This window comes from Anas acuta, chromosome 25 (assembly GCF_963932015.1).
Source record: "Anas acuta chromosome 25, bAnaAcu1.1, whole genome shotgun sequence".
In the NCBI taxonomy this organism is placed as follows: Eukaryota; Metazoa; Chordata; class Aves; order Anseriformes; family Anatidae; genus Anas; species Anas acuta.
Genome location: NC_089003.1, coordinates 2,596,741 through 2,619,872, shown reverse-complemented (window position 1 = coordinate 2,619,872; position 23,132 = coordinate 2,596,741). Strand labels below are relative to the sequence as shown.

The following is a 23,132-nucleotide window of genomic DNA, read 5'->3' as shown; positions in this document are numbered from 1 at the left end:
ACCTTTTGTTTTGAATGGAATTAAGTGCTTTTAGAATGTGTCCCTTGGTGTGCTGTTCGCTTGTGCACGAGGTGAGTCAAAGCTACCTTGATCTGTGACGTTCCTTTCAAGGGAACACCACAATTTGAGAATTGCAGCTCTACCATGTCCCTGTACATGAGGCCAGCAGACAACAGGTTAGAGTCTCCGTGCTGTGGCTGCTGATCTGAGGCCTGCTTTCCATTTCAGTAACTGTGGGGTGTTCCCAGGGGATGCTGTTGGAAGGAATAGTGTAGGTATTCAGAAAGTCCTTCCTGGTAGAGCCTGCAGCTTCCTGGATGAACAGTGCAAACAGTGCCAGAAACCTTCCTGGTTCAGTAGGAGCTGTGATGTAGCCCTCAAACACGTAGGGTCTGAGGTTGCTCTGTATGTGTGGTGGTGGGGTTTCTTTGGTGTTTTTTTTTTTTTTGGTTGTTAGTTTTTATTTTCTGTTTAAGTTTGTAGGAAGCTTCTTTAGCATGGTGATATGCTTGAGCTTTGGTGGCCTTTTGGTTGTGTTTGTTGGAAGCCTTACTGGGTAAAAGCATGCTGTATGGGAGGAAAACAACAGCAGAACTGGGCAAGGACAGAACATGATACAGTTCTGGTCCTGCTCCCTTGAAGGCAAGGAGATATGGACATGATGACCGTAGGATTCATGTCCGACCCTGTTGAAACACAACACCCAAAACACACTGCTCTGTTGATGGTTATGCACAGGTTTTTGCATGAGCAGTGCTTCAAAAATACGTAGAAAACATTAGCCACGGAGCTTGCAGTGGGGAGAACAATCTCCTGAAGCTGTAATGTTTGTGCTGGATTAAGCGAAAGGTTTCTAGATGGCAAAAATCCAAAATTCGACTTGGAGAGGAAGTACAATGGAGAGTGCTCCAGTCTGCTTGTGTTTGCTTTTTTTTTTAACAAAAGCAAAACCCAAAAGCCCTGAGTGCTGTGGGGAGGAGGGAAGCCCTCTCGCAGGTGCCCCCCTAGGCTGTCAGGATGACAGCAGCCAACTGTGTCATATTGTTGCATGAGTGATTCTCTCTTCAACAGATTCAATCCCAGCTTCAAGACCTGGTTCAGGTAGGACACGTGTGACTAGCTGAATGTGTCTGGCCTTGCTGGCAGCTGACTTTTTTTTTTTTTTTTAGTTTTTGTTTTTTGTTGCTGTTTTTTCTCTCAAAAGATTGCAGTGTTGTCTGGTCCTTCCCTTCCCTCCTGCCAGCGTACTTAGCTAGTGCCACGTGAACTTTTCAGCTGTTTTTGAAGTGCAGATCGCATCCAGCTTTGCACAAAAACTTAGTGCTTCTAGGGGGGAAGAACAGGTCTCAAACTTCTTTTTCCCTTCCCTCCTTTGCCCTCCCACAAGAACTGGGGAAAAAAACAGACCTAGCAAGCTGTGAAAAGCTCTGTGCTCTTCACTTTCAGAAAGAATGAATCATTAACTATTCCTAATAACTGGCCTTTTGTTTTAAAAGGAAACAAAAAAATGTAGATGCCCTGCTTATGAGCCTTGAAGGGCACAGAGAAGCTGCTGAATGAAGTAAATGTCCTTGTAGCCTTATCGGTTCAGCAAACCACTGAAGCTTGGTGTGTGCTCAGTTGAGTTAAAGAACTTTAAACATTTTCTTGAGCTCAGTGCTAAATAAGCTGCTGAGCTGCAGTCAAAGTGAAGTTTCAAGCTGTTTTCTCCATCATAAGAGGGGCAACAGCAGAAGGCAACTCTCCTTCTTCTTGTGTGGCTTCAGATGAATAGCATCACCTTCCTGGGCCTCTGCTTCCCTCTGAATAATAATATTCCTTGCAGGCCTCTGTAAGATGATAAATTGAAAGGGTTTTTTAGCTTCCTGAGGACAAGTCACGTGGCAGTGCATCTAAACTGTGAGCCTGTAGTGCTGGAGAGAACAGTGACTGATTTAACGCTCAAGCCAGGCAGAAGAGGATCTTGTCTAATCCCTAATGCCATCTACCTTTGATTCGGAGCCAACAAGGAATCAGCTGTAGACTGACTGGGATCAGCAGCTGGATCAGCTCAGGGTTAAGAATTTTAACATGAACTGTCTGGAGTCAAAGGGAGGAACTCAACATTTTGCTGTGACAAGTGGTGTAAATGTATTTGAAGCGAACAGTCCATCTCACTAGCTGAACTGTTGCCTTTCCTGTGACTCTGTCCCTCAAAGCCAAAGTTTTGGGCTGCATATAAATGCTTGGAGCCATCCAAGGAGGCTTGTGTTGGATTCTGATGATCAAAAAGAACTGAAAACAAAAGCTGAGTAATGTAGAGCTCTTCTGCTCTTAGTCTCCTTCGTTTTCTGCTTTTTGTTGTTATTTTCTATCATCGTACTTTTGGCACCCTGTCAAACGTAGGAGGAAAACCTCCTGTGGTTCTCCCAGATTGTAGGCTGTTGCAATAAAACAAAATGCAAAGTTCCCTTCCTCTTCGGCTTTGCAGAATAAATCCATCTGGGAGGGATGTGAACAGCCCATGCGAGGAGAGGAGGAGGCTCTTTTCACTCCTCGTCTCTCCCGTCTTACACCAGCTCCCACCCTGTGATGAAGCACTTGCCCGTTTCGTGAAACCCAAAACCTGGCTACTGTGTTCAGAATCCTGGGAAGAGGGGGATGCTGCTCCATCCGCAGCTTCTTCCTTAATCTGGGGAGTGTGGCTACTACATCCTGCAGCTCAGCTGTTGGGTTTAGTTTGGAGGGAGGGGGAATACGCTTATCTGGGAGGCTTGAGGCAGACTTGTAGCAAAGTTGCTGCTTTGATCTTGCACAGATGTACATTTTGGGTGTGTTGTTCTGTTTTTTTTCTTCCCCTCGCCCCTCTCTCCGAGCAGGTAAAGCTACAACCCTCTTCAGCCGCCACACCAAAGCTATCATTTGGGGGATGCAGACACGGGCCGTGCAAGGGATGCTGGACTTTGATTACATTTGCTCCCGGGATGAGCCGTCAGTAGCTGCCATGGTTTATCCGTTCACGTAAGTAGCCTGGGATAACGGTGTCACTTTTCTGACTGCTTCCCTCAAATTCTCCTGTTAGCTTCCTCCTCTCCCAGCCTCTGTTCTGTAGCGTAGTTCTGCTCTAGTCCACATCTCTGCTTTTACGCCTTCTCCTACGCTCCCTTCCACCATCAGGCTGGCTTTGCAGGCTGCTTCCTACCTCTCTCAACCACTGATTTCAGGCTGCTCTGTTGAATGACGTGGCTAACGTTAAGCTGTTCCAGGCCCCACTTCGTGCTCTTTCCAAGGGTGTCCAAATTCCGTTCCTTCATTCCACAAGTGAGGCAGGCGTTACTGGTTGGGCTTTCTTTAACAGCCCACTGACTTAGCAGAGGCACTAAGGACGTGTGAGGTCTCTTCTACTCACCCACTGTTTGCTGCATCCTTGTCTCTGACATCTCACTTTGTACTCATTGAAGCAGGTGTTTTCCCCTCCAAACGTTAGCCAGAATCAGAGCAGTTCTGCTAACTAGACTAAGGCAGTCTGTCGTGTAGCCAAACAAAACTATAAAAAGAAAACAAATCCCCGTTCATCTGGTTCAGGCTCTTTTCCTGCAGTAGCTGCAGGTTTTTCAGCATGCATGAAGTGTGCCAATCCTTCAGTGGGATACAGTTCTCTTGAGGTATTCACCCTCTTTGCCCTTATCCCTGCAGCTGAGGGTGAGAGAGGTTATTAAGTGTTTCACATTGCCCTCGGGAGGAGCCTCCAGAACGTGGCTGTTGTGGAGATGTGGTGCACAAGCAGTTCTGTTGTCGTGCCTCGTGGCTGCGAGGTGGGGGTCTTCCTGCTACACAGGGCAAGCAGTGAGAAGGAAATAAGGGGCTGGCTGGCCTTCTGCTGGCGCAATGAGGTGGGAGCAGATGTAGGGGTAGGAGGCTTGTTTCATTTCTGTGCTATTTACAGACATCTAAGATAGCTGATGTCTAATCAAGCTCTGTCCTGCAGAGAATTGTGCCTCTCTTGTCCGTTAAGTACCTTGTGCCATTAGTCCGTAGTGCTGCAATTATCATCAGGGCTGTAACACCTCAGCAAGTGCAGACCTCAGGGTACTAAAACTGACTGCAGGCGTAGCCACATCCGTAGCTGAGTGGCAAACCCCTTGCGGCGTCACAATTGTTGAATGAGGAAAAAGCCACCGGGATAAAAAGCTTAAGGCTGTCTAATAATAATCTATCTCTGCTTGACCTTTTTGAGGAAGTCAGGCTGACAAAACCTGAAATGTTCCAGTACGAACATAACGGTATGGAAACACAGCCAATCTCTCTGGAGTCCTAAATAGTTGAGTAATAGACTTCAAATTCCAATCAGAGAGTCTACCATGCGTAAAGACCATACAGAGAAGACAACACCTACACTGAGACTTTCCTAGGGGCATCTCCTTCGGTGTGTGGGGCAGGGTGGGCAGTTTCACTGCAGCAGGATTGGGAAAAGTTGACTGACCCCCTCACGTTGTTACCCTGGCTGTTTGCCACAGGTACTGGTTTCCTGTTTCCCCCAGTGCAGTATTTGTCCCAGTCCAGTAACGCAGCTTTGCATGCACCTCATTCATTACTCTTTCTGTGCCTCATTCTGTCTTCCAGCTTGGAGTAGAATTGAGGCTCTGGTAACTTCACTGTGGGAGAGCTTATTCATCTTGCTGGATGCCTCTGTCCCCATTAGCCCGTCTCCTTCCATATGCTGCTCTGTTCTATACTCTGAAGAACCTTCTGCTGTTAGTATGGTCCCTCCCCACGTACGCTCACTTGCTAGTGAGTGTCTCACAGTCAGTCGTGGTGTCTGAGAATTGGGGTTTGCAAACTCCTCTATCTGCATGCATTGTATCCCTCTGTCTTTGCAGTAACCTTAAAAGTCAGGCCTTTCTCATCTTCTCCTTTGCAGTGGTGACCACAGGCAGAAGTTCTATTGGGGCCACAAAGAAATCCTGATCCCAGTCTACAAGAACATGTCTGATGCCATGAGGAAGCACCCAGAGGTGGATGTTCTCATCAACTTCGCATCTCTGCGCTCTGCTTATGACAGCACTGTTGAAACGATGAATTACCCACAGGTGAGTGAGGGATCTAGAAGAAGCTCAAGAAAAGAAGGAAGATCTTGTAAGCATTCTACCAGCGCTTCTGGTGCAGGGTGCTGATGTTTATCAAACCACGCTGGTGCCAGGAAATAGTCTTGGTCAGATAAATACCTCAGTCCTAACTTCTTGTAGAATCTAAGGAGGATGCTGGACTTGTATAGCAAAGTCTGATGCTGGACTTGTGGTTTGTAAGAGGAACTTGGCACCTCTGTGTCTGTTAAGAATGATTACTTCAGGTCGGTTAAAATACAGTGCTGCTCCCTAATCTGCAAGGGAGAGAAAAATTCTCTCAGCAGCTCATTGGGACTGCGGAGAAGAATATAGTAGATTGTGGATCCGTGCACCGGGCTTTTCTGTCTAATAACTGCTTAGTGACCTGGCAGGGAGCAGCGTGATCATGCCCTGGGAGCAGCTGTCTCACTCGTGTGTCCTGCAGAGTTGGTTAGGATGGCAACGCTGGGGCACTAACGGCTCTTGTTATCTTGATGCAGATCCGCACGATTGCCATTATTGCTGAGGGCATTCCAGAGGCACTGACACGCAAACTGATCAAGACAGCAGATAAAAAAGGAGTCACTATCATTGGGCCTGCAACTGTAAGTACCGATGACCTTTCACTCCCCCTTGTCTGTCTGTCTTAATCTTCAGATCAGCTTTTTCTGAAGGATAAAATATGTTCTACAATACATTTTGTCTCTAGCCATCTAAAGTGCACGTTAGCTGACCATTATAAGGTCACATTTGTCTTCCTTTGTTTTATAAATACTGACAGAAGGTTGTTTTACCCAAATATTCCTAAGTCTCATGCCTTGTTTTACAGGGCTTTACATCTTTCTCTAATTTTCTTGTAGGTTGGTGGGATCAAACCAGGTTGCTTCAAAATAGGCAACACAGGAGGCATGCTGGATAACATTTTAGCATCAAAACTGTATCGTCCTGGCAGCGTGGCTTATGTCTCAAGGTCTGGAGGAATGTCTAATGAGCTCAACAACATAATTTCCCGAACCACCGATGGGGTTTACGAAGGGGTGGCCATTGGAGGAGACAGGTAGGAGTCTATCTTGAACAGACGAACCATTTTTCAAGTCAGTCAGCAGAAGAAAATGCCTGAATCGTTAATTGCATGGGAGTGAAGGGCAGGCTGGCTGTTAACTTTGTCTGAAAGAAAAGCTTATGCAACAAACTCAACTTCTGTCATTCTTCCTGTGTTCTACCCAGGTATCCTGGTTCAACTTTCATGGATCATGTCTTGCGCTATCAGGATACCCCAGGAGTGAAAATGATTGTGGTGCTTGGAGAGGTGAGTGAGACTGTTTCACTTCTATCTGAGAAAGACCCAACTGCTCAATTCCAGGAGCATCTGACCTAGTAGCTAAAATGCTAAATAACTACCACAGTGAAGTGGCAGCTACTTAATATATTTGAGATATACCAACAATCTGTTCTCAGTTATCTGAATTTTTATTTTGTGCTCCTTTAATGAGAAGAAATTGAATGTTTCCAAAACAAATATAGTCTTCCCCATTTAAAAAAAAAAAAATTCTTCTCAGACTGAATCCATTACTCAGAAACAGACAAAAACAAAGTTTTTATGTGCATCTCAGAGCTGGTTTCTATGAAAGTGCCAAGTTCTTTGTTTTGAACCAACTCATCTCTCTTTCTCTCCACAGATTGGAGGCACAGAGGAGTACAAGATCTGCAGGGGTGTTAAAGAAGGCCGTATCACCAAGCCAGTGGTGTGCTGGTGTATTGGTACCTGTGCCACCATGTTCTCTTCAGAGGTAAGCATAAAAGTGGGGGCAAATGCAGAAGATATATAAATATCTGTGGCAGAAGGAAAAAAGGCAACTTCTCCCACTGCACCTAAACTGGAACAACTTAATGTGCAGAAGTTATTAAGCATCTGTGATAAAAACTTAACTGCGCTTCTGTAGCTTGCCACTGGAGGTTTCCAGAGGATTCCACTTAGATGTAAAAGGAGCCCAAAGATCCTAGGTAATATAACAGATTTTAAAAGTAGCCAGCTTCTGGAGTGGGAAGGAGAAAGATACACGTTAAGCAGCTTTGGAAAGTGGCATAACATTAGAGAAGCAGAACTTGATGGAGGAGCCCGCAGTGACTCCAGATCAGAAAATGCTGTGTATTGCTGTTTTGACTGCAGTTGCAGCCAGGAATTCTGTTTGCCCAAATAAGAAGGCAGATTGTACAATCTTTGGTATTCCTGTGACCAGTTCCCTATGCAGTTCTGTACTCTGTTTTACTCTCTGCCTGTAAACAACTCGTATTCCTTACTACTATCACTTCTTTTGTTTGTAGGTGCAGTTTGGCCATGCAGGAGCTTGTGCTAACCAGGCTTCTGAAACTGCTGTTGCAAAGAATCAAGCTTTGAAGGAAGCTGGTGTGTTTGTTCCCCGGAGTTTTGATGAGCTGGGAGAGGTCATTCAGTAAGTCACACTAACAGGGCACCTTGTGCAGGGCCAAAAAAAAAAAACAAAAAAAAACAAAAAAAAAACAGTTAGGGTACTGACTCTTAACTGATACGGGGATGTATTCCTGCTTAAGGAAAGCTGCTTCGCTTCATCCTGGGTTTTTAAGGTCTAGACTGAGATCACCTCACTTGTCTCTCAAAAGGATTTAATAAATGGATTCTCTCCCTAGGTCTGTCTATCAGGATCTTGTAGCCAAAAGAGTGATCGAGCCAGCTGAGGAAGTGCCTCCTCCAACTGTGCCAATGGATTATTCCTGGGCAAGGGTGAGCTATGCCATTTTACTTAATTCTGGGTTCCACAGATGCCAGACAGGACGTTTGCTATAATTCTGGATGCTTAAGATGATAATGGTGTGGTGTTTGGGTTACATCTCAGGCTTTATAGAGAGCTCACTGGCTATGCTGGTTCTAAGCTCTAGAAGCTGCCTTGAGGGCAAGTTTAAGGCTTTGTTTTTGGTCTCCTGCTGCCTCTTGCTTCTAAAGGGGATTATTTAAAATCCCATCTTTGTGCTCTGATTTCAGGAACTGGGTCTGATCCGCAAGCCGGCTTCCTTTATGACGAGTATCTGTGATGAGAGAGGTCAGGAACTGATTTATGCTGGAATGCCCATCACTGAGGTCTTCAAAGAAGAGATGGGAATTGGAGGGGTCCTGGGCCTGCTCTGGTTTCAGAAGAGGTGAGGCAACTATTGTGAAAGTCCCTAGACTCGTTAGCTTGAAGATTGGCTCATTTATTAATAGGCTTTTAGGCACAAAAGTAAGGCAAGATGCCTTTGTGAGTGTAGATTCATTGGAAATGCCATCTCTATCCTCTCCTCAGAGGCCACATCAGCATCTTCATCCACTGCGTTTTAGTTTTGGGGTGAAATTTCCCAGCAGTTTTGTGATGCACCGAGGAGACTTCTCCATTTTAGTCCTGTTTCACATTCTTGGACTGCTTACTTATCATAGTTGCCATTTCAGCCCTGGAGATAGCTGGGGAGCCTGCAAATGTTCAGTAGCCAGCCTACAGGGAACCTTCTGACTGACAGAAGTTCTTGCTGGTGTCATTAGAGGCACTCCTGGCACTAGCTGAAATGCCTAGCTCAACAGAACTGCAACCCAGCATTGCTCAGGGCCCTCCTCAAGGGGACTCTCAGAGGTTACTGATCAGCCAGTTGTGGGTGTGCAGGTTCAGCCTACCCAGCTGACCCTAAGTTCTAAGCTAAATAAGTGGAAACTGAACAAAATTTACTGATCTCTGAAAAGTCAAAGATACTAGGATGCACTGATGGCCCCGTGACCCTACAGCTCCCTCCCTCTGCTCTACTACTTTCATGCAGGCACCTAAAACACAACTTACTGTCCAGTCTAAGACCAAGTTTCTTGTGTTTTCTTTACAATAAATGACCTCTGTCTCTTTCTTGCTCAGGCTACCAAAGTACGCCTGCCAGTTCATTGAGATGTGTTTGATGGTAACGGCAGATCATGGGCCTGCTGTATCCGGGGCCCACAACACTATTGTCTGTGCAAGAGCTGGAAAAGATCTCGTCTCAAGTCTCACTTCAGGCCTTCTTACTATTGTAAGTACCTAGTATCTGGCGGATTTGCTAGTCCAGCTTTTATTACTAGTACGCTAGAATTTGGAACAGCTGCAGAGCCATGGTTTAGCTTGTGTCTGTTCACTCATACTTTGAATTTCTATTGAATTCCACACTACTACCTTGATTAAAGTGAAAAGCTACGTGAAGAGACAGTTCAGCTTCTGTTCTGTAGGTTTAAAATATAGTCCTTTTATTTTTTTCTAGTAAGAAAGACTATTTTAGTATCTCATGTTTGTGTCTATGAATATTCTGTAGAAGTTTAATTGCTGTCAAAGCTAAAAACTCAGTTTGGGAAGAGACTAGGCAGCCACACAGGGACAAGTAATAATCTGAATAAAATGGGCTCTAGATTACATTCACCCCTATCCTAGTCTGTTGTGGAGACGACGTGGCTGTGCATTGATAGTTAATATTACTGAGTTATAAAGCAGATGTTTAGTCCCGAGTGCCTGCCTAATTTTACTTTCATGATTGCATCAATAGACACAAAGGATGGGGAAGATAATCCTGTGCTTGTTTTGTACCTTTACCTGTGAGTCCTTTACTGTAATCCTCTGTGTTTCACACCCAGGGTGACCGGTTTGGTGGAGCACTGGATGCTGCAGCTAAAATGTTCAGCAAAGCTTTTGACAGTGGGATTATCCCTATGGAGTTTGTGAATAAGATGAAGAAAGAAGGGAAACTGATCATGGGCATTGGACACAGAGTCAAATCAGTAAGGAAAATGCATTATTAGTACAAATTGGAAGAGTGTTTTTGTTCTTGATAGGTTTTTTGTTCTGTTTTTGTTTTTCTCAGGTGTGTGGGGAGTTGAAGGAAGTAAATTAGCAACTTTCAGAGGCAGCATTTGGTTCTCAGGACTTATAAACCATAGAAATATAAACAGTCAAGCTTAGGACAAGTACCTGTGTAAGATGCAACATCAGTGACTGCAATATATTCTTAACTTGCAGATAAATAACCCAGACATGAGAGTTCAGATTCTCAAAGACTACGTGAAACAGCATTTCCCTGCCACCCCACTGTTGGACTATGCACTTGAAGTAGAAAAAATTACAACTTCCAAGGTGAAATGTGCTAGTATTTATCTTTTTTCAATCGTTTTTTCTTAAGAGGGGAGAATTGACCAGTAGTTAATGCTATATTTTAATTGCAAAGCACAGTAAATTGTTGCTGGGTTTTTATTCTTCTATGGAAGAGTTTGGGCCAAGTACAGCTACGCTTCAGTAAGGCTGGAGATGTTTGTTGGACACCAGGAAACACTGAACAGACTGAAAGCCATTATCTGAGTTGTCCACAGTATGTCTGGAACTGCTACATTCTTTAAGCTGGAGGCAGAGCTAGTATGTATGATGGGTGGTAGTAGATAAACTCTGCAGTTTTAGTAAAATGCAGCCCTGTTGTTTGGGGCTGTCCTTCCATCATTTGTGTTAAGCGTGGCTCTAGCTCAGGTTGCTGGACAGCCTCTTGTATCACTAGGTATGTGCCCACAATTATGGGTAACCTTCAAGTTACCCTTGAGGATGAAAATTACCAGATGAACATCACTTGCCATTGTTAACATCTTTATTTGGGGTGTGTGTGTTTATGTCCTTTAGAAACCAAACCTTATCCTGAATGTAGATGGCTTTATTGGAGTTGCCTTTGTTGATGTACTCAGGAATTGTGGCTCTTTCACACGGTAAGTACGTATTGGGCTGTTTTTCTCTTGGATCATGGTCTGACAAAAAAATGATAGAAGCTGTACTGCCAGTCCATGTGAGACCAGGGTTCAAAAAACACGTTGATTTATTTTCTCTTGCAGGGAAGAAGCAGATGAATATATTGATATAGGAGCTCTTAATGGCATCTTTGTACTAGGCAGGAGTATGGGATTCATTGGTAAGTTTGCTGTGTTCCTGCCCCTTCATTCCCTGGGGAGATGCACTGTCACCACAAACTAACACAAATGTGAACTTCTGGGGTCTCAGCCTAAAACCTAAGTTGTAGGAATCCAGAAATCAAAGCTGTTTTAAGACAAAGCATGACTAGATTAGAAGAAGGCTCAGAAATGTTGTAACACAGTTGTTTTTCCTTTTAGGACACTATCTAGATCAGAAGCGCTTGAAGCAAGGCCTGTACCGTCACCCGTGGGACGACATATCCTATGTTTTACCAGAGCACATGACTATGTGATAACCAGTAGTACTGCCTCAGAATGTCACTTCAAGAAGCTGGAAGCCTGCACAGAGGACAGCCACAAATGGGACTTTGATGTATAAAGGCCATTGATGCATAGACATTGAGCTGCCTAGTTAAACTGTGCAAAGCAACTGTTTTATAAGAATAGAAACTTACTCAAAAACCAAAACTTATGATATTCCATGTTACCTGCTGTATTTAATACTGTCTCTCACACTTTTATTTTTTTTCTACTCTTGTTTTATTTTGTTTCCAGGAAGGATTTTAAGGGTTTTGGGGGGGAATTTTTCTCATAGACGCAGTCATTTTGAACTTACCCTGACGGGGGGAAAAGTACCCATCATTCCCATAAGCTATGATTTGGGTGTTGTATTTTTTTCATTGTTGTTGGTTGTTTTTCATTTTGTTTACTGTGTGTTCATCTTCACAGTCTAATCATCATAGCCTGAGTAGTGGGACCACTGCTGATGTATAACCAATGCTACTCAAACTCTGGTGTAGTAATTTAAAATGTAAAGCTGTAACATACTGCTGTTAAAACTGTGAAACTCCACGTATTCCAGTGTCTGTATTTATGCAAACAACTTCTCATTTACTACTCGATTGCTGGTATATGGAATGTCAGTCTCCCACGTTATCTGCAGATGCGAAAATAATCTCAGTAATAAGTTTAGCATCCTACTTGTCTGTGTATTGTAACCAAACAAATAAATGATACACTACTAGCTTATCTGGATTCTTTTTTTCCCCTTCTCCCTTTTAAAGGTTGGCTGTAAAACCTATCTGGCTCTCTGACGAGCTTGGAAGTACTTGTATAACCGCATGCCAAACCTCGGAGCAATTATTCCTCTGATAGTGTGTGTTCTAGAAGAGTTTAAAAAAAAAAAAAAGAAAAAAACACCTGTGACTTACCCCGTAGTGTAGGTTAAGGGCTGAAACTTTGCAAAAGAGAAAAGAAAGAGTAGGAAAAAGAAGTATATAAGTGGATAGCTTTATACCCTGGTTATGGGGCTGTATCACGATGCACAGTAAAGATGGAATTGTCAGCTGCACCTCACTTTATTCTAATTAACAAACAAAAAAATGCATACCTCAGTCAGAGTTAGTGAATTTCTCACATGAAGTCCCTTCCCTGCAGGCTCACCTGAGAGAATGACGTTGAGAAGAAAAACGATCAAAAGGATAGCTCAAGGCTTTGACAAAAACCATGCCTGTATTTCAGGTGTAGCATCCCCGTACCCTTTGGCAGGGCCATCTCCTCCCTTTAACTTAACTTAAACTTGCACCACACCTAGCGAGCTCCCTTTGTGCTCCGTCACGAGGCGGGGGGCACAGGAGGAGCACCACAGGGCAGCCCCGGCGGCTCCCTCTCGCCCCGCTTTTCCCCCTTGCTGGCCGGCGACATCAGAGGGAAAAACAGCTCCTGTCTGTCCCCAGCCCTCACTTTTCAAAGCGGCGGGCGGGGTGCCCAAACGCCTCCCCGGGCAGCGCTGGGGGGGGGATGCTCGCCTCAGGCACCCCCTTCTCCCCTCAGGGCTCCGCGGCCGCCATTTTAGCTCGGGCGGCGGCGGCGCCTCCCCGCCAGGGGGCAGCGCGGGGCCGGCCGAGGCGGCGCAGGCGCGGTGGGCGCAGCCCCGCCATGGCGGACAAGATGGCGGCGGCCGCGGCATCGCCTCAGCCGCAGCCGGGCCCCGGGTCGTCGTCGGTGGCGATGGCGGAGGAGGAAGAGGAGGATGGCGGCGGCGGCAGCGGGGGCCCACGGGGAGGTGGGGTGGATGGGGAGGTGGAAGCGGAGGAGTTCGGGTGCCCGGCGCACTGCGCTGACCTGGCGTGGCGGCAGAACGAGCAGCGCCGCCACGGCCTCTACTGCGACATCACTTTGGCTTTCGGCGGCGGCCGGCCGGGGTTTTGCCGTGAGTACCGGGCTCACCGCTCCGTCCTGGCCGCCGCCACCGAGTACTTCACGCCTCTGCTCTCGGGGGGCTTCGCCGAGTCGCGCTCGGGCCGCGTGGAGCTGCAGAAGTGGAGCTCGGAGGGCGGCCCCGACCCCGACACGGTGGAGGCCGTTATCGGCTTCATGTACACCGGCACCATCCGCGTCAGCCCCGGCAACGTCCACGAGGTGCTGGAGATGGCCGACAGGTGAGCTCGACCCTCTTCTGTTCCTCCTCGGGGGGCTGCCTGCCAGGCCGTGGCATCACCCCGATTTATTACTTCCACAGGTTTCTGCTGACCCGCTTGAAAGAGTTCTGCGGGGAGTTTCTGAAGAAGAAGCTCAATCTGTCCAACTGCGTTGCGGTTCACAGCCTGGCCCATATGTATTCCCTGAATCAGCTGGCCCTCAAAGCTCAGGATATGATCAGGAGAAACTTCCACAGAGTTATCCAAGACGAGGAGTTCTACACTCTGCCCTTCCACCTCATCAGAGACTGGCTCTCAGACTCAGAGATCACAGTGGACTCTGAAGAAGTCCTCTTCGAGACCGTTTTGAAGTGGGTTCAGAAAAATCCTGAGGAAAGAGAGAGGTACTTTGAAGAACTTTTTAAACTGCTGAGGTTGTCTCAGATTAAACCCACTTACCTTACTCGCCACGTCAAATCTGAAAGGCTGGTATGCAGCAACGAAGCCTGTGTGAAGTTGGTGTCAGAAGCTGTGGAAAGTCACGCCTTGAGGTCTGAGAACTTGCAGTCCGGTAATCTGCAACATTCCACTTGTCCCATAGCATTGCTGCCACGTTTTGGACAAAACATGGACGTCATTATGGTGATTGGTGGTGTATCGGAGGGAGGAGATTACTTGAGTGAGTGTGTGGGGTATTTCATCGATGAAGATAGGTGGGTAAACTTACCGCACATACACAATCATCTTGATGGGCATGCTGTTGCTGTAACAGAATCTTATGTTTATGTGGCTGGCTCCATGGAACCGGGATTTGCCAAGACTGTAGAAAGGTACAATCCAAATAGAAATATTTGGGAACAAGTCTCAAATTTAATAACCAGAAAACATTCCTTTGGCCTTACTGAAGTTAAAGGAAACTTGTACAGTATTGGCGGACATGGCAATTTCAGTCCTGGCTTTAAAGATGTAGCCGTTTATAATCCCGAGCAAGACAAATGGCATAACCTGGAGTCAGCACCAAAGATTCTTCGTGATGTCAAAGCTGTTTCTGTAGAAGACCGATTTGTTTATGTTGCTGCTCGTACCCCAGTTGACAGTGATAGCGAAGATGGCTTGAGGGCAGTTATTATCAGATACGATGCTGAAACAAGGCAGTGGCAAGATGTAGAGTCTCTGCCGCTCATTGATAACTATTGCTCTTTTCAGATGTCAGTTGCAAACACAAACTTTTACCATACGGCATCCTGCTGCCCCAAGAGTTACCCTATAGATAATGAGGAAGCCAAGATAAAGATCTGTGGCAGAGCCTCAGACGAGATTCTTGAAAGTTTACCCCCAGAGGTTCTGAGCATTGAAGGGGCAGCTATTTGTTATTATAAAGATGATGTTTTCATCATCGGGGGGTGGAAGAACAGCGATGATATTGACAAGCAATACAGGAAAGAGGCTTATCGTTACTGTGCTGAGAGGAAGCGCTGGATGCTCTTGCCTCCCATGCCTCAGCCTCGCTGTAGAGCAACAGCCTGCCATGTGAGAATCCCCTTCAGGTGCTTGCAGGGCACACAAAGATATCCTATGCCACAAAACTTGATGTGGCAGAAAGATAGAATAAGACAAATGCAGGAAAGACAGATGCAGGAAATACACCGACACTCGCTAAGTTTACGAAGAATGCCACGCTCACAGATTGAGTGCTAGTGTCCGGAATATCACTCCTGATGAATCTAGTTTAGGAAATACTGGGCTAAACCATTTTCCTAGGCTTGATATGTCTTTATAAGACATCAAGATGTTGCTTGGGTTTGATGCGTAAAAATAACACCTCGTATTGAAAAGTAAGAAGTTCAAATTGAGGATGAATGGGAATTGAGAAACTATCAGAATCCAACAATATTTCTTAACAGTGCCAAGGAAAAAACTACTTTCCTCTAATAGGTCACGAAATAGATCTTTCTTTTCAAGGGTTTCTGTTGAGTTAGTCTCTAACAGTTCTGTTTTGAAAATTGAAGGTCTCTATGTTAATTTACCTGTTACATTTGTGTGTGCTGAAAGCACCTGTTTTATTTGCACTTAATATTTTGACATTCCTTTGACCCTCCTCAGTGACTAAACTTCACGTATAATTAGTGTTAGTGCACTTGGCTTTCCAAAGTTGGAGGCGAGCGCAGTAGTTACACGTATGTATGAAAATGAAAGCACAATCTTTCTTTATAAAGAGTTACTTCAGGATGTTTCTATGGCTATCAACTGTTTTGTAACTGTACGTTGTAGAGAGGCAGCGGAGTTGATCAGTAGAACGTCAGACACTTGCTAAAATGGAGAACTTGAGGCAGTGGATCTTTTCCAGGTATGTCTGGAGATGCTCTGAGTTTGTCTTTGACAACTTCGTTAGAAACTTGGGTCAACGGTCAGCCTGATGAAAGGAGTGGAAACCAGCAATGTAGTCTAGGCACATCAGCGTGGGTTAGTAAGAATGACATTATTGCCCAGGAATAGATTGAAACCTGAGCTACTTGTCGATCCTTTCTCAAATATTGCACGCGTTTAATTCAAGTGATAAAGCAGAAGAACCCCCACAAGCCTGTTTCCAGCCTGTTTTTGACAATCAATACCTTTTGCCTTCAGCGTATTTTCCCTAGAAACTTAGGGTAGCTGTGCTGCAGTGCTGCTTAATGAATCAGCACTTGGTGTTCCTCCTGAAGGGACATCGTTGGCTCTCAGTTACTGATGACATGAAGATTTTTAGATGCATCTGGAGTTTTCAGTCTGTAAATAGTTTACGCATGTCCTGTGGATGTAAGGGTTAATCTGATTAAAGGTACCTTTGGGAGTTTTGAGGTAGTTTTGCATATATCAGGGCCCTGCTTGGCTCTGGTTTGTTTAACTGCTATACCCCCGAGGAACAGAAGGTGGATTAGTTCCTTGGGAGTATCGATGCCTCTCGGTTATTGCTCCCACTGAACACTCCTCCCTGATCTGAAGAGCTCCAGGACAGTTTTCGTTACTAGTGGATTCAGTGCATCCTTCCTACCTCCTTTCCTTCCCCATCCTTCCCTTCATTTGAATGTTCCAGGTTTTCACTTTTGACCAAACTCAGGACCTTAGGGAAGGGAAAGGGAGGAGTCACCAGGTTGTTCCCAAACTTACGCAGACAAACATTGATGAAGAAGGTGTTTACTGTCTTCGGTTCGTATGATAATTTGCTGGTGGTTTTGATGTGGGCAACCTCATTGCAAAAGATCCTCTAAACACTTCTTGTTTGTTTGTTTGTTTTTGTTGTTTTTTTAAACTGTTTAGCTTTCTGAACTGATACTTCTCATTTTCCAATTCAGCAGGCAACCTAGATCATATCTGAAACACTGGGTAAGTCTTTCAACCACATAATATGTAAAGGTTTCTCTGATGTGTACTTTCCTTAATGCTCCACTTTGCAGTTCACTTGTCACTTTGTTATCAATAACTGGTCTTTTTGTAATAGGAGAATAACCCAGCCTTGTAAAAGTTAGATTGAAAATCCAACAGTTCAGTCTCAAATTACTTACTGATGGTAATCATCCTGTGTTGTATTTGCCTGTTGGATTATTATGCAAGGGCAGATTAAATTGTACAGTGCTGGCTTAGTGCAAGAGAGGAAATGTTTAAGTTTGTTCAGGCTTAAGGCTGATATTCAGAAGCGACTGTTGCCAAATCAGCTCATGTAGGCCCTTACGGAAGGGGTTAATCAGTGGAGTTTGGCCCATGAACTCTTGCGGGTTTGGCTGGAATATTTTTCAGAATTACAGCCCCTACAGTAGGGTTTGTGAGTAGAAGATGTGCAAATGCCTCACAGCTTTTGTACAAACCCCATTGATTTAACCTACGTGGGAGCTGAATTTAAGACAATTTGTCAGACTTTGCATAGAAACACCCGAGAAGTTTACCTCTTCCATCCCACCGACTGGGCTATAAGGATTTGATGAGCAAAGGATGGTAGCATGGCACACCACCACAGCTCTGTCAAAGCCCTTATGTAGTCTGTTGGCAAATCTGGGACAATTTTGGGGGGGAAATACTGAGATTGTTGTTTCAGTTAAATAGCCTGATAATATGGCAGCATGCAACAAAGTTAGAAGCAAGAACAAACTTCTTGCAGTCTCTCTTTTTCTAAGCAAATTTGATATTTGCACGTACTGTGAGAACTTCCACCTGACATACACTCTGTCTAGTTTACTGAAGACATTCCACTTAAAGACAATGTCAAAATGGCTTAGTATCTGTTTAACGTGTGGATGCCAGCCATGATTTTGTGTGTGATGCACTATGTCTCTCCTGTGTTCTGTTTGCATGAGGAGTGATGGACAGTGTGAACAGCACCGGTTTGCTCTAACTTTTGCTAGGCCAATTCAGTGGAATTTTTAAGTAGTGAGTGGTTTTTTTTTAGCCTTGACTTTAAGTGGACCAATTGCTTTGCAGTTTTTTAACTGACAAGTCTAACCATCCATTGTCTCACCTGTAGGTGTTCAGAAGAACTGAATTTGGCTGTAATTTAGCTCACTAACCTGTGAAACGTGTAACAAACTCCTTGGGGCCCTTGGCTGCTGTAGCTTGCTGGGTATTTATAAAAAATGATCCTATAAGCAACAGGCTGGGGATTCTTTCACTGTGTTTATCCTGGCTAGTTAAATGTCAGTAAGATCCTAGTGTGATTCAGGAAGTATTACAAGGCTGACTTCTGGCCCTCTAAATGTACAGGAACATCAGACGGTGTTTTTCCTCCTCCTTATGACAATCACACCTCTATAGCTGTACTGAATGTGTGCCACAAAATGCATGTTTCACGTCCCGTTGTTCTGCTCAAGGTATTAGTGAAGTAGGACACATCCTGCCCAGCACTAGGTGCTCACTGTAGTCAGTTCTAGGTGCCATAAATGTACATAATATTTTATAAGGACATGAATACTCTGTTAGTATGCTGGGTTTGTATATATTTTCAATAAGACTTCCTCTCACACGTAGTAGGACACCACTCCAGAAATAAAACATGCCAACTTTTTAGCATACATAATGAATAATGATCCTAGATGGATCACTATTCACAACTTGAGTCACTGAGAATAGCAACTTCTGAGGTTATTTTCAACACAACGTTGCAATACTATGGGGTAACATTCAGTGGGTTTAAAAAAAGTAAATGTTTTATGGCTTAGATTTATTTTCAGCTGTGTCCACGTTATGTTAGAAAGTAAACCATATTTCTAATTTGACAGTCTTAAGTGGAAGTCTTATAAAACAGGTGCTCCTGAGGATCTAATCCTATTACTAATGCGAATGTTAAGTGTGGAACTAACTAGATGTTCGAAGACCATTAATAGTCAGATACTCCTTATAGGTCCATGTCACTGTGGATCACGGCAGCTGTACTCTCCTCAATGTTAATGTAGACTTCAGCAAGTTGCTTGGGCAAGCAGCACTCCTGTACTTACTTCCAGTAAGGTAAAGTAGTGTGTGTCTATAGGCTGTTTGAAACTCCTACTGTAATGTTCTTCACATTAAATACACTGTACTAAAGTTTATTGTAATAAGTGAATTAATGCAAATAAACCTTTTATTTCTCTAGCGTTCTGTCGTGCGTTGTGCCTCTTACTGGTAGCCAGTACGTCTAAATCATACTTTTTTTTGGTGCCATAGAGTGAAAGTTTTAATTACTAGTCATTCTTCTTGTCTGTATCAATTGTGCTTACTTTTAGAATAAGCGAATACATTCATTTGCTGCTGAGAAGACTTTATTAGCTAAGGGGAGCCGTTTATACAGGCAGGGTACTTGTTGAGGAAGTGTACTTGACTTCTGTTTGCAGCGACTCCAGGCTGTAGTCACGTTTGGCAGCGTAATCACCGACATTCGACAGCCCTGGCACCACGCAACAGCTCAAAGCACTGCGGTAGACGCTCATGTCGTGAGCATCGTACCAGTCGTCAGCTTTTTCGTCGTAACACTCGACGTTGAAAGTGGTAGTATAACCGTTAAAGCCACCAACCACAAACAAAAGGTCGTCCACCACTTCGATGCCAAAGTTGCTGCGAGGGTTGAACATGGTGGGGATGGTGCGCCACGTGTTGGCGACGGGGCTGTAGGCTTCCGCGGTCCGCAGACGGTTCACTCCATCAAATCCTCCTACCTGCAAACGTCAAAGGTACAGAGCTGAAATAAGCCTTTCCCCTTCTGCCCAGGCAGCTGAATCACGTTGTGGATGTGTAAGACTTTCAACTTGTCCTGCTTTGTTGAGATTGAGCATTGTCTCAAAACACAACGCAGACTGCCCCCTTCTTGTTTCAGAGCTTCCAAACTATCTTGTGTGTCTGTCAGATTCTTATACTTACCCACACGCTGCATTTAGGTTCTGTGTAGGATAAGCAGGACCAAGCAGAAGTACTGAGCTGCTAAAAGATTTTATCAACAGCAGAAAATAATTTCTTTGCTATGACTGTTTAAAAGTTATATATTTTCTCCTAATGAAAAGCATGCAGGTGACAGTAGTTTCAGGGGTATTTTAACCATTCTTGCCCTCAACTTTCTTCCCCAATTCTCACTTTGATTTTCAAGCTGGCCACTTGCTTCTAGCTGGGAGGTGCAGGTTAGCAGAGTTTCAGCCCATTAAACAACAAAAAAGTACCACGAGTGCTGTTGTGGCAGAGGTACCACTTCTACCTTACCGCATACACTTGTTTTCCATATGCAATCACACCTACTCCACTTCTTCTGCTTCTCATGGGGGATATAAAGGTCCACTGATCTGTTGTGGCGTCGTACACTTCGGCTGTGGATAAGCATTCATTCCCATTGAACCCACCACATATATACACCTGTTTAAAGGAGGAAAAAAAAAAAAAGGTGAGCAGGGTGCTTGTATTGGTGGGAGAACATGCTGAGAAGAAAATGGCCTGACTGTGTGTTTTTTTTTATGTTAATTTTTTTTAAAGAGAATTGTCTTTTTGCCCTGGGTTGGAGGTAGTAACAGTGCAAGGAGTTATACGAAGCAGCAGGGTTTTGATCCGTTTTTTCCTGAGCTGTGTGAAGCATCCAGGCGTGGTATGTGACCTGCGGCCACAAGTATTGTCCAGCAGCAGCCAGTTTCGCCTCTTAGCTTTATATCTGTAGCTCCAGGATTTAAATGAGCAAGGTTTACATGAACTTTTCCCCCTCTGTTTTAAATGACTCATCATGTTAAAGGGAGCGATTGTTTCGTGTCTAGCTCCCACAGCTCCTCTTTTTCTATCTAGAGGACAAACTGGGTGGAAGCTCTGTTCATCTGAGCTCCACGAGGCTCTCCACCCCACCCCACTCTAAAAAATCCCAAGGCTCGTGCTTGCCGTGTAATGCTGCCCAGTGCCATCTGTTTTCTGCCTTGTCCTGCTCACTGTACTTCAACCAGAACCGCTGTCACAAATCCCCCCAGGCCTTTTACCTTGTCGTACAGCGTGGTTGCACCAGCGTCGCTTCTCTGCTCGTGCATGGGAGCGATCAGCGTCCACTGGTTGGTCTCCGGCTCGTAGCGTTCAGCCGTGTTGAGGCGCGTGTACCCGTCGAACCCCCCCATGGCGTAGATGTAGTTGTTGAGCACAGTGACACTGACGTAGCAGCGCCGCGAGTGCATGGGCGCGACCTGGTGCCACGTTTTCTTCAGCGGGTCGAACCGCTTGACACTGTTAAAGTAATCCACGCTGTCGAACCCCCCGATAACGTAGACGAAGCCTTTCAGGAAAGCGGTGCCGTGGTAGGCCCGGGGGCTCTCCTCCTGGCTTGTCACGTTCACCCACTTGTCCGCGCGGGCGTCGTAGGTCTCGATGGCGTTGGTCGGGCTCCCCCCGCTCCAGCCCCCGATGGCGAAGAGGATGGCGTAGGGCAGGCGAGGCCGGGTGAGGGGGTTGATGAAGTCAGAAGCTGAGGGGCCGTTGGCGCTGAGGTCGTACATGGCCGTCAGCGTGTCGATGATGATGGGCTTGCAGTTGTCGTCGTCCTTCACGTAATCGTGCATTTTGACTTTCTTCATGAAGTGGTCTGCCTGCATCAGCGCCAGTCGAACCTGAAAACGCAAGCGGAGGTGAGGGTGTTGGTGTTAAAGTTGAATGTTGTCTAAGGCTTATCACAGAACCAGAGAATTAAACGTGTGGCTTTTAGCTTGTCCTGAAAAGGGTACACGAGGGTAAATGATGTAAATGATCCCATTTTGGGGGAGCCTGCCACGGCTCTGCCATGGCGCTCTCCTGCCCGCGGCCTGAAGCTGCTCTAGCTCCTGCTGCTGTTTGCATAGTGCAGCTGCCTACAAACACCCATAAGCTTTGTGTACCTGCCCATAATGTCAGCCCATGTAACCTTCAGCCCTTCCTGGATGTGAGGAATGATTAAACTCAAGCTTGGAACATGAGGAAACGTGCGCTTAAAAGGGCCGGGCCTGGGCCTCCCCAACCTTGGCAGAGCACGTAGCAGCACGTAACGCGCGCTTTTCCCCGAGCAGTGCTGGGAGGCCGCCATTTCCTCCGCTCTGACGAGGAAAGAGAAGCGAGCCACATCTCCAGAGCCACGTAGGGGGGCAGGATAGGTGGCACCACAGCCGCACTGACCTTGCTCAGCAAGACGGAGATGTACTGCTTCCTGTTGTCAGGGTCGTGGGCGATCCACTTCAGGATGGCATCGAACACCACGTCTTCTTGTTTCACGTTGAGCTCGTCTTTCTCGATGATGCCCTTCAGCTCGTCGACGGAGAGGTCGAGAAACTCCGTGGACACTTTGATCAGCTCCTCGAAGTTATGGAGGATGAACGTGTAGGCAGTTTGCTGCAGGTTGGGACAGTGGTAGCACTTTGTGAGTCGGCAGATGCCGATGCAATTCTCCAAGGACAGCTGAGATTTCAAGAACTCGCAGCACAGTCTGACGATGCCCATGATGTTGAACTGGTCCGCTGCGGACAGCAAACTTTCAACGTTTTCGGCGGTGACCGGTACTGTCCTGGTGTAGGCATACTCAATAATGAGCTTCATCATTTCAGGTGAAATGCCAGGGATTTTGTATACAATCTTCTCTGTGTTGTTCCAGCCACTGGTAAACAAAGCCCTGACAAAAATAATCAAAAAAATAAAATAAAAAAGCAATGTTGGGGGAAAAAAAGGCTTTTCCTGTGTTAACCCCTGACCCTGTTTTCCCATATGCCTTCCTCCCTGGGCACTGGTTTTGGGCACTAGCAGCAGTCATGCTGGGAGGCCCTGTGGTTTATTGATCCGTGTTTTACCAGCTTGTTGGATGGTTTAAAATAGGAGCCACAGCCTCAGGCCGTGGACAGAGAGTGACAGAGCCCATGGCCACCTCGCTCCAGAGACTAACGGTGTGGGGGGCAAGAAAAACTTGTGCTAGGGGCCGGGCTGGCCATGTTCCCAGCCCTACATTCATCAGACACCGCTGCCAAGGTGTCTGCGAAATGCCATTTGTCCCCATTCCCCCTGTAAACTCCTTTCTGGTACTGACCTAAAATAATGACTGCAGCTACAGAGGATGTTCTTGTGAGCATTGAATTCAAACCCATCCACGTCAATGATCACATCGCAGAGTTTCCCTTCCAGGCGAAGCTCGTTGAAGACTTCGCAAGCCATCGCACTCATCTTCCTCTCCATTTGTGAGGCCGAAGAGCTGGGGGG

At 45.7% G+C, this 23,132-nt stretch overlaps 3 protein-coding genes across 7 annotated transcripts in view; 2 read left to right on the top strand and 1 right to left on the bottom strand.

The window, feature by feature from the left end:
- Positions 1-12,075, top strand: part of ACLY (ATP citrate lyase) — a 28,662-nt gene extending 16,587 nt beyond the window's left edge. For 3 of the 4 annotated variants that reach the window (XM_068660468.1, XM_068660470.1, XM_068660469.1), the window contains 16 exons: positions 1,072-1,101; positions 2,859-3,000; positions 4,901-5,069; positions 5,585-5,689; positions 5,945-6,141; positions 6,312-6,393; positions 6,764-6,874; positions 7,410-7,537; positions 7,752-7,845; positions 8,104-8,258; positions 8,993-9,143; positions 9,736-9,879; positions 10,118-10,231; positions 10,763-10,845; positions 10,969-11,045; positions 11,245-12,075. In XM_068660468.1, the coding sequence (XP_068516569.1) occupies positions 1,072-1,101; positions 2,859-3,000; positions 4,901-5,069; positions 5,585-5,689; positions 5,945-6,141; positions 6,312-6,393; positions 6,764-6,874; positions 7,410-7,537; positions 7,752-7,845; positions 8,104-8,258; positions 8,993-9,143; positions 9,736-9,879; positions 10,118-10,231; positions 10,763-10,845; positions 10,969-11,045; positions 11,245-11,339 (1,877 nt within the window). In that variant the 3' untranslated portion in view covers positions 11,340-12,075. The remainder of the gene's footprint in view (positions 1-1,071; positions 1,102-2,858; positions 3,001-4,900; positions 5,070-5,584; positions 5,690-5,944; positions 6,142-6,311; positions 6,394-6,763; positions 6,875-7,409; positions 7,538-7,751; positions 7,846-8,103; positions 8,259-8,992; positions 9,144-9,735; positions 9,880-10,117; positions 10,232-10,762; positions 10,846-10,968; positions 11,046-11,244) is intronic. The other variant, XM_068660471.1, reaches the window with a different exon arrangement.
- An 891-nt stretch (positions 12,076-12,966) lies between these two features.
- Positions 12,967-19,063, top strand: KLHL11 (kelch like family member 11). 2 transcript variants are annotated; one of them, XR_011089861.1, is made up of 3 exons: positions 12,967-13,487; positions 13,568-16,829; positions 18,835-19,063. XR_011089861.1 is itself a non-coding variant. In XM_068660472.1 (2 exons), the coding sequence occupies exons 1-2, from the start codon at positions 12,985-12,987 to the stop codon at positions 15,162-15,164; spliced, it is 2,100 nt and encodes a 699-aa protein (XP_068516573.1). In that variant the 5' UTR covers positions 12,967-12,984; the 3' UTR covers positions 15,165-19,063. The 2 variants fall into 2 exon arrangements, 1 of the variants encoding a protein (XP_068516573.1); XM_068660472.1 differs by having other exon boundaries at positions 13,568-19,063.
- A 186-nt stretch (positions 19,064-19,249) lies between these two features.
- On the bottom strand, positions 19,250-23,105 carry KLHL10 (kelch like family member 10). The gene is made up of 5 exons (XM_068660481.1): positions 22,963-23,105; positions 22,065-22,554; positions 20,909-21,526; positions 20,157-20,306; positions 19,250-19,621 (listed from the first exon to the last, which is right to left on the bottom strand). Exons 1-5 carry the CDS (start codon positions 23,094-23,096, stop codon positions 19,250-19,252), a joined length of 1,764 nt encoding a protein of 587 aa, XP_068516582.1. The 5' UTR covers positions 23,097-23,105.
- Between the last annotated feature and the right edge of the window lie 27 nt (positions 23,106-23,132).